Source organism: Lytechinus variegatus, chromosome 16 (assembly GCF_018143015.1).
Source record: "Lytechinus variegatus isolate NC3 chromosome 16, Lvar_3.0, whole genome shotgun sequence".
NCBI classification, from domain to species: Eukaryota; Metazoa; Echinodermata; class Echinoidea; order Temnopleuroida; family Toxopneustidae; genus Lytechinus; species Lytechinus variegatus.
This window is the reverse complement of record NC_054755.1, coordinates 25730532-25740474: the sequence shown is the minus strand read 5'-3', so window position 1 is coordinate 25740474 and position 9943 is coordinate 25730532. Positions and strand designations below refer to the sequence as shown.

The window sequence follows — 9943 nt, the reverse complement described above, 5'->3', positions numbered from 1 at the left end:
AAACCCATTAAATTTCAAAATTAAAATAATTGATAATTAAAATGAATATTTTTTTAGTGAAAAATGTGATTTAAATATTTTTTTTACGAATTTAATTTCTACTTATATAAACAATTATAAATTTTTGTTTTATCCCATAATGCAATTCCGTAAAAATGGCATCTTACGTAAGTCGTCTGCTGCGACCATCTCGTCGAATTCTTTCCAATTTTGAGAGAAAATGTTTCGTAAGTTTTTATTTTTACTCATTTGATTAACGTTTCTCACTTAATCTCAGCTTTAGTTACTTTTTAAACACTTCTGTTTACCTTTCTAAAAGTGAATTGGAGCTTTATGTGGTCAGGAAAATGATTACGGTCCCATGTGTCCAAAATGGTGTTGCCATAAGTTAGCAGTGAAGTACTCTACCTCTTGAGTCTAGTACTAGAGCTCTACTCTCACAATGAATGAGGCACCTTACTTTGATGTCATGTCCCCACCCTTTTATATATTATTAATAATAATCATTTCATGTTTGTATGTATGTGTGCATGTCATGCCTCCCTTGTAAATTGCGGAAAATTAGTTGTCAATCCACTTTTTCCAGTTGCATGGATTTGGACCTTTCAAATTCGTGGCTTGGTGGATAAATCTTGAATAATATAATTTCATATAACTGTTAGACTCTTATAGAAAAGAAATAAGTTAAGATAACATCATCTGTATTGGCTTAAAGTCAAATTTGACTGGAAAGCTGTTAAAAATACCCCCCAAAAAAGTATCTGTATTGTTAAGTCGGCCAAATATCAGGATTGGCAGTTTTGGCACATCAATAATTTGCTCATCGAACATTCATGAAGACATGTCTCTCTCTCTGTTCTCCCTCTGCTACATGTGTATAAATGTTTCACCAAAGTAAATTAAGTAATGCAAAGCTTTAAAATGTCACAATGATATAAATTTGTTAGGCCTACTTCTTTTTTAATATTTCCATTGTAATTTTGTTTTATTTGATTGCCAGATATCTGTTCAAATCAATAATTTCAGCTTGGAGTACCTCTTTAAACCACCATAATTCAACTTTCATTAATTGAGAAGTTTTTCGCTCTTTTACTTTTAATATTTTGTATAGATCTGTATTTTTCCATGAGATCGGCCAAATAATGTAAATAATTTGTGCCAGATGGATACATGGGCTTGGTCAGTCAGATCTAAGTATCTTTATTTCCTTTTTTTTTTGTATCAGGTATTAAGAGGGACGGCATTCATGAGTACATATCAGTCTCCTCCAGGTGAGCCTAGCATTCCAGAGTGGAAGCAGCCACAGAATGAAACCATTGAGCTGAAAAGAGCAAGGCTCCTTTATCAGAGTCGGAAAAGAGGGATGCTGGAAAATGGAATCATTCTAAGGTAGTTTGACATCACCATTTTCCATGGATGTCTTATTTAGGTCATTCAAATATTCACAAGTAACGCACTCGTTATAATTATGCTGCAAGGACATGATATGAAAATTGGTGATTGATATTTAAACCAAATCTTTTTTGCGCCCCCGCAAAGTCTGAGACATAGTTTTTCAGAATAAATTTAGTTGACAAAATCAAATACTGTGATGTGGCTATTCTTTTCTGTAAAAAAATACCTAGCGGGTACTTTTTGCTTTTGTATTATATGTTATATAATTAAATCAAATCATTTTTATTCCCAAGCCCACCTCTTTTGTTTCATTTCTCAATTTAACTCTTTATTTCTCTCTCTTTTTCTGTATCTTATTATCCATCCATCTTATCTATCCATCTATCTATCTCTTTCTCTCTATCTCTATCTCTCACTTTTAATACTCTTCCTCTCTTTTCCCCCTGTCTATGTACTCATATTTTTTTCCTGTAAGGCATTTGAAAAGAGCATCAGTCAAAATTTTGGCTATTACTATCCACTATCATGCTTATATTTTACAGCTGAGTGTATATGAATATACAGCTTTCTGAAAAGAGTACTTGTAAGTGTATTACATAGTAAAATGATGCTGTGTATCACTTATCCGTAATCTCACATTGTTTTACAAATTGCAGCACATTTGCTGGTCGTTATTTAGAGGGATTTGATGAAGAACAACTTGACCAGTATGATAACCTGATCAATAAACCTGGCAATGATTGGGATCTCTTCTATTGGGTAGTTGGTAAGTTAACACATCGACTTCTGAATTTCAGAATTTCCATGGCCCTTGCAACAGATTTAATATGTTCTTTGCCAGATTAGCTTCCAAACAGAATAATGACAAGCATCACTACTGTGTTTGGTGAAGCACTATCAAAGAAAATGTCCTACCAAGCATTAAAAGAAAAAAAAATCTTCATGAGATGCAATAGAGCACTTATTTGGTTCAAATATAAACTATCTTTGAAATAAAGTAATTAAGAAAAAAAAATAGCCTCCATAACAATAATCCTTTTACAAGAATTAATTTCCTTTGGCCACCCATGGCTTCCTTTCTTTTATATTGTTTCCTCTATATCAATTTATGAAATTCTTTAAAAATACCAAATTGTATTTGAACAAATTATATAGAGTCACTTATAAATAAAAGCCGTGAAGTTATTTGTATTATTAATGAATTGAATATTGTTCAAACATAATAAGCACAATATAATGCATCTATGATAATGTATTCCTGAATTTTCACAGAGCACAAGCCAACACCTGAGGAATACGACCATGGAGTCATGGATCTCTTGAAGACGTTTGCAAAGAATCCTGACATGGAATCACGCATCAGGCAACCTGATCTTTCAGAGAATGAACAGAGGCACACATGAGAAATGATGACCGGTCAAGAGAAATTATGTCCTTCTTGAGAAATGGACTGTTTGAATTAAAATAGGTCAAACCGAATGTGGTTTATATTGACTTGATCTACAAACAGATGGTCTAATTCTCCAATCTTCTAACACCATCATGGCTTAATCCACTTGGTCTAATATCAGTTTGGTCTAATATCCATTTGATCTATCCACCACTTGGTCTCGCTGCCTTTGGTCTAATGCCCAGACGGTCTAATAACCACTTTTGCCTACTTATTATTTTGCACTTTGTCAAATGAAAATGTGGCTCATAAACAGTTTATCAATTCACATACACTAGGGGTGTATAGACCAAGTGTATTTTAGATGGAATGCATATGGCCTAAATGGAAAGTAGACCAAGTGGTCGATGGGCTAAATGGCAGTTAGACCAAATAGTAGATGAACTGGTTGTAGGCTAAGTATGATTAGACCATGTGGGACGAAACCAAATGGAAAGTTGACCAAGTGGCAATTTACTACTGGGCAATTCCATAAAATATTTATGTATTCATGAAATTTTTCTGTCTCTGATTTCTGGTTCTTTTGACTGTCTGTAATGTTATCAAAGGACCATGACTTGGTCAGTTAATGAAGTGAAGTGAGACTTGAGAAAAGTGGGGTCGGACATACAAAAAGGTTGATCATTTTATGGAATTGCCCTACTGTTGTCCTAATTATTGTTGTTTGCTGTAGAAGGGAGTGACTTCAGGTTATTTTCTGGCCACTCAAGGAGATTGCATTGGCCTGATTAGTCTCTGGTATCGTGAGGTATCATTTAAAATGGAAAGTCCTCTGATGATTATTGTTGGAGAAATTTGTAAAAGGGATTTTCGGTCAGTGCTTTCAGCTATCTTTGACAAATACTGATGAAACACCTCGGCTTTGGTTGTTACTTTTACATAGGCCTATCTCACAGAATTTGTCATCTCTGGTGCAGCTACTAGTTCTCTGCATTCAAAATTTTAATAAAGTAGAATATAAAATCACTTAGGATTCAGCCCTAAAACTATGAGGATCTTTCTCCAAAGAGGTGCTGGTATTTTAATTTATGTTTAATTTGTGATATGTATTCCAAAACTATGAAATAACTACATGCTAATAAATTATCATTTGAAACGAGAATATTAATGGGTGATAAAATGAGAAACGATTATAAGAAGTACTATTTATATCTAGGTGAAGGGGAGTGAATACAGGTAACTCTGCTAAAGCCAAATCTCTTGGGACCATGTGAACATGATCAAATATGGAGAAATCCTGGGAGAAATCTCACTTCAAATATGTTATTAACGACATGTTTTGATCAATCTGATAAAAAAAATGTTTTTATTATTCATAATGGATTATTGTTGATTATTTTGACTAATACGTAATGTCATCCTACACTATAAAGTGTACTTATTCTTCAGTGGCCGAAGATGGTATGAAACACTCGTATATAAGCAATGACCCTTTCGATTGCCTTTGTCCTCAGAATGTCTTTGAATTGTCACTAAGATATCTCTATGTAAATATGAATAAATAACACATATATACTGTTACAAATATCTATTGTATGTATTGGTGTTTATGCATGTTTCATGGGGCATTTAGATTCCATGGCCTTATTCTCAAAAGAGGTTTCAATTACACCATGGTATCGTACAAAGCCATGATGGTTTTATGCAGATTTCTTATCACGCTTCCCTTTTAGCGCCCTTTGCCAGTAAGGCACATTCAGTTGGATTCTTATAATGTACATGATAAAACACAACTGTATAGAAAATCTGTACAGTCCATGGTTTTGTAGTATGGTACAATTGAAACCTCTTTCAACAATACAGGCCAATGTGATGGATGCCCGGGGAGGGGGGAGGGGCACTCGACCAAAAAAGTAGCAGGTATATGCCACGGGCGAGACAAAAAACGGACCTTGCAGCGGGCTTATTGTAAAAAGGGGGATCCTCAGAACGGGCTTCGGAACTACAAGTGTTTGTGAAAACGGGGGTCCTTGGAACGGGTCGCCTGTGTATGCATCCCTATAGAACGTGCATGCAGCTAGCCGGGTGCGCTAGCGCAGAGGCGATGGTAGGATAGCGCTCTGCAGCTGCTTTTCACCCCAATTGCAGCTCATTGTAGCAGATCAATGCTGCCAGAATGGCATAACAGAAAATATGCAAAGCTTTGGAGCGGATTCTTCTTTTTTTTCTCGATAAGAAGAAAATGCTATGCTTTGGAGCGGCTTTCTTTGCTCTTTTTCTCAAGACAAAAATGCTATGCCTTGGAACAAAAATTTGAGTGTAAAAATGGGGGTCCCCTCCGCGGCACATAACCACTATGCATTTTGATGATTTGGGTGGGGGGATAAAAAAGTACAATTTTTTCTCCATATTGCATTTGCTTACTTTCAAACTGATTCTGGAATTATTTTGAATTCATGATTTCTCTTATATATCGATACCACCCTTCCAGCTCTTTTAAACAAAAAAATTAAGAAACAAACTATTTTACTTGAAAATAGGAATGTCTCACATACAAGAGTTTTCATTCTAAAATAAAAAAAGCTCTCATTTCAGACCTCACATGGGTCAAAATTTGAATACTTTCCTCCAAATTTTAATTGATTTGGAGGTTTGTAGGCTTAAATGATACACAAAGCCAGGGAAGCAATTCAGAGAGCTGATTGTAAAATAATGCATGACTGGACCCGCAATGGTGTCCTGTTCTTATGTGCCATATTAGATTTTATATCATTTTGATTCCCAACGGCTGAAATTGGAACACAATATCAGAAGTCCAGATTAAATTCTCATTAACAATTGTCTCACTGCTACATCAAATTTGATGTGCAGTGTAAGAAATTCACTCCAACTATATAAAAAAGACTTGAGGCATCCCGGTCAGTACAAGATTAGGTCACATGTCATGCATAACATACAAACAACATTGTGAAACATCCCTAGGACTTTGATATATTACAAAACACTTGTATAAAAATCTCTTTAAATTTTCTATGGTAGAATATGGTGGGAAAAATTAGATTTGCTTTCAAAATATATTATTTTAAATACTTGACTTTATTCTAGGCATTTCCACAAAGAATCTCAAATATTGGTAGGCACAAATAAAGCATATTTCAATTTTATAAATCTTTAATTTCATCTCATATTGATTTTCATCACATGGAATATATACTTGATAAATTACATTTGATACGAGACATACTTTATACAAACACAATAACGATTTCCATGAATACATGACAATGGAATATCCTTCATCCACATATAAATTACTTTACTGCACATTAAGGATTGTATAAAAAAAAAATTTCAAATCATTCTTAGAAGTTTTTAACTTCTAAACAATCATAAATACCAATCGACAATTCAGAAAACACACAATTATTAGGTAAATTTACCAATATTCATAATCAATGTTTTCTTTTTTATTTAACTTTGATTTTCTTTTGTCAATAAGGGAAAGAATTTCACATTTATTTTAAAAATGTACAAAACCAAGAGGATATTGCAAGGAACTGATTTTTAATTACAAACACATTTGTAATTGATTTTAACTAAATCCAATCAATCTATACAGCTTTCTGCCATAAGAGGCACAACATTATTTATTTACCAAGTTGCAGTTCATCACACAACTTATGAATAAGTTCTTGGCCTGAAATTGATTAGGAATCCATTGCAAATGTCTTGCACCCCCCCCTCAGAAATAATTCACTGCATGAATGTAATTTTGAATTTCCAACCATCAACTCTACCCATCTTGACTTCGTGCGAATGGTTGGAGAGTCAATATTGATTTAATTTCACAGAGTCAGCTATTCCTGGCCCCAGTTGCATAAACCAACAATTATGGTAATCTTGTCATCAGATGAGACTTCACCATGGTATTATTATCAATGGTAGCAAGTTATGTAAGACAAGGCCCTACACGGCTAAAATCATATTTTAATCGACTTATAAAGACCTAATATTGCATCAATAGACCTTATGAATTTTTCTAATAGGGTTCATGAATATAGCGACAATGAAAACACATAAAACATGCTACATGTCATCTGAAAGCATTAGGCACCATGTTAAAACATTAACATTGGTACATCATCAATTAAATCCAAGTGTTGGGATAGGCCTGATCTTTTACTACATTTTTTAAATGGTAAACCATTCTGCATTTTTCAAATGATAAACTTTAATCATAAATAAGCCCAATCAATCAACTACATAAGCCTGGACATTCCTGTAATAAATCCTAACCAAATTACATGTTGTCAATGTCATTAGCAAACAATAACAACATGGAAAATATCACTTTTATCAATCAAAATAGGCAAGACTAATCAATGAGAATTTACTTCCACATGTGGTTTTCTTTTCCTCTTTGTATCAAGGATTCATTCATCACGCTAGCAGCTAGTGTACACAATTAGTATTCATATATATATATACATAAAATTTTGCTATTTAACTCTTAGCTCTTTATGCGCCTTGAGCACTCTACAGAGTGGATTTGGCGCTTTACAAGTCTCATTATTATTATTACATGTATATACACCTGAAAATATAAATTTGTGCGATGGCAGAAAGACAGCAAATGTGAGGTATACCAATGCAATACTGTAGGTGCAGACATGTACATATTTTGAAAGGAAAGTCCAAAATTTCTTGAAACCAGGAATACTGTTATTGGAAAATAAAAGAGTAAAATCATTTTATCAAATTTCCTTAACAAGTTTAGGTTATTAAACATTTGAACCCCCCCTCCATTCCCCCAGGTTTTAGACCTACTAGAATACGCATGAATATAAGCCAGTTCGTAATTCCTTTCTGCGCATGATCAAAATATTCTACGCATGGTCAGAAGGTCATTTGTACTAAAGTGACATGGTGGTTTACAATCTAATGAGATAAGCACCAACTTTGATGTCTTGATTATTCATATATTCTTTTGAATTGTGGTTTTCATTTACATCCACAAAAAACAACAATGCATCCACGAACGACTGGTATTTCACAGTTTGTCAAGTACATTGTGCAACATGCTATGCCTTCAAAGTAGGTATGCAACAAATACCTTCATAAAGTGTTCATTGGTGTGCTATTCTAGTCACCTGGGGTGGTATTCTGTAACTCTGTCATAACTTTTGTCATAAATTTTGTCATTTCTCTCCGAGATGTGACACCACTATGATTGTCACAAATCGGTATTCTGAACATTGTCTTTTTCCCTGTCATATCTCTCAAAGTTCCCACCCATCTTTTCGGAAGTAAACCAATCAAAATCATCGTTAGTTCCCAGTTGGAGCCCTTCTAGCCAATAGGAAAGCCCCGTGGCAAGTAGGGCGTATCCCCAAAACAGTTGCTGGCATCGCGCAACTACGCGTATATTGATGCGCTTAATTACAAAGAGAGACAGGGAGCTGTGAAGAATTTTAGAGGAGAAGTATAAAAGTAAGGAAAACAGAGAAAAAAGGAGGAATAAATATGTAGGGCCTAACTAATTGTAGCATGAAAAAATAATTTTGAAAATTGTCATGGAAGATGAGTGAAACTAATACCACAATCTAATCAAAATAATTTAATTGTTTGCTTGACATTCAGTCGGCAGGGTATCGGGATATTTGGTACTAAAAGATATGACAAAATTTATGACTGCTACCCCCCTGTCATAACTTTTGTCATATCTTTTGCTTGTATAAAAGGATTACGCGCATTGAAAGCCGCGTATTTTTGCTGCGCGCTAAAGAGAAGAGACAAAATTTATGACAATTTTTGTGACAAAAGTTATGACATCCACCAGAATACCGATTTTGTCATATCTCTGAGATAAGATAAAATATGGAGAAAAGACAATGTTCAGAATACCGCCCCAGGTCTATTCAATTTTTTCATCCTGCTATGTAAGGCAAGCTACCTTAATATCTTGCTTTGAAATCTGCCTATCATGATGAAAGAAATGAAAGGTCATTCGACCAAAATTGTCTATAAAGTAACTTTGAACTGGAGGCGTTTCATCAATATTTTCGTCCGACAAGTTGTCAGATATGACAACTTTCCTGGATTCTGATTGGTTGAGAAGCACTGTTACTATAGTAACTGTCGGATAAAACAAAACTTGTCGGATAAAACGTCTGACAAGTACTTTCATGAAACGCTCCCCTGGTCTATTTAAAAGCACACATTGCCCATATGTCCACCTAAACAGATTACAAAGATGAAATTCACTGTGTGCCCAAGCTCAGAATAACCAGATAAGGGGGAAGGGGGCGTTTTAACTCGGAGAGGGTTCAAAACTCCTTTTAGCGTTTGTGCCTGTGAGTACATCTTATATGAAAGAAAAAAAATGTAATTAAAAAAATGCATAGTCTATGTGGTGCAGTATGCATGTGGACTTTATCAATTCATTGCCTATGAATATTAGGTCAAAGGTCATTCATTGGCTTTGGGAAGTCCTATGGAAATAGTCACATGATCAGTATGATTGAACAAAAAAAAAAGAGATATGTTACTAATTTTGCTGTGGGGGGGTATAATGTGCAAGAATGATAAATAGAAAAATCTGTACGTAATTGGAACATTTTGTCATTTTGCATACATCCAAAGCAATAATATTAAATTTCTATACAACATACACCTTGTCATGTGATCTTGTGACCTCTGTATTGGTTTTTAAATTCATACTTACTCCCACGTGCATACACGAACAAAATTAATCTCCATCAAATCATTCTAAAGCAATTTAATGTTCAGAGTGATCTTTTTTTCCTTTTACCTACTTGACCTTTGACCTCCTGACTCCCAACGTTCCTAGATAGACAAAGATGAGCAGGGTTCCCAGCTTTTCAAGAAAACAAAATTCCCTGATTATTCCCACTTGAAGCTGAAAAATTCCCTGATAATTATTTGAACCCATTCCCAGTTTTGCATGTTTTGTATGTTGTTGCAGTGAATTACATGTATATTTTCAGTATAAAAAATTGTACTGCAGTCAAAGAGGACACACGAAAAAACCCAGCATAACCAGTCATTCAATGGATGTTGTTTTGATATGCAACAAAATATAACAGAGTCTGACTGACTACCGTGCTTTCGACTTTTGGGCCAATCAAAATTGCCTGA

General features: G+C 34.5%; 1 protein-coding gene across 1 annotated transcript; it reads left to right on the top strand.

Annotated features, from left to right (window-relative positions):
* Nucleotides 1-132: 132 nt before the first annotated feature.
* LOC121429560 (succinate dehydrogenase assembly factor 2, mitochondrial-like) lies at nt 133-3322 on the top strand. The gene is made up of 4 exons (XM_041626639.1): nt 133-227; nt 1226-1389; nt 2052-2161; nt 2668-3322. Exons 1-4 carry the CDS (start codon nt 156-158, stop codon nt 2796-2798), a joined length of 477 nt encoding a protein of 158 aa, XP_041482573.1. The 5' UTR covers nt 133-155; the 3' UTR covers nt 2799-3322.
* The last annotated feature ends 6621 nt before the right edge of the window (nt 3323-9943 follow it).

Bases quoted from the DNA above. Each gene is read 5' to 3' on its own strand.
- LOC121429560 (XM_041626639.1), top strand. From the start codon at position 156: ATGGCATCTTACGTAAGTCGTCTGCTGCGACCATCTCGTCGAATTCTT. The intron at 1,390-2,051 runs GTAGTTTGACAT...TACAAATTGCAG, and splicing joins GAAAATGGAATCATTCTAAG to CACATTTGCTGGTCGTTATT. The intron at 2,162-2,667 runs GTAAGTTAACAC...GAATTTTCACAG, and splicing joins TCTCTTCTATTGGGTAGTTG to AGCACAAGCCAACACCTGAG.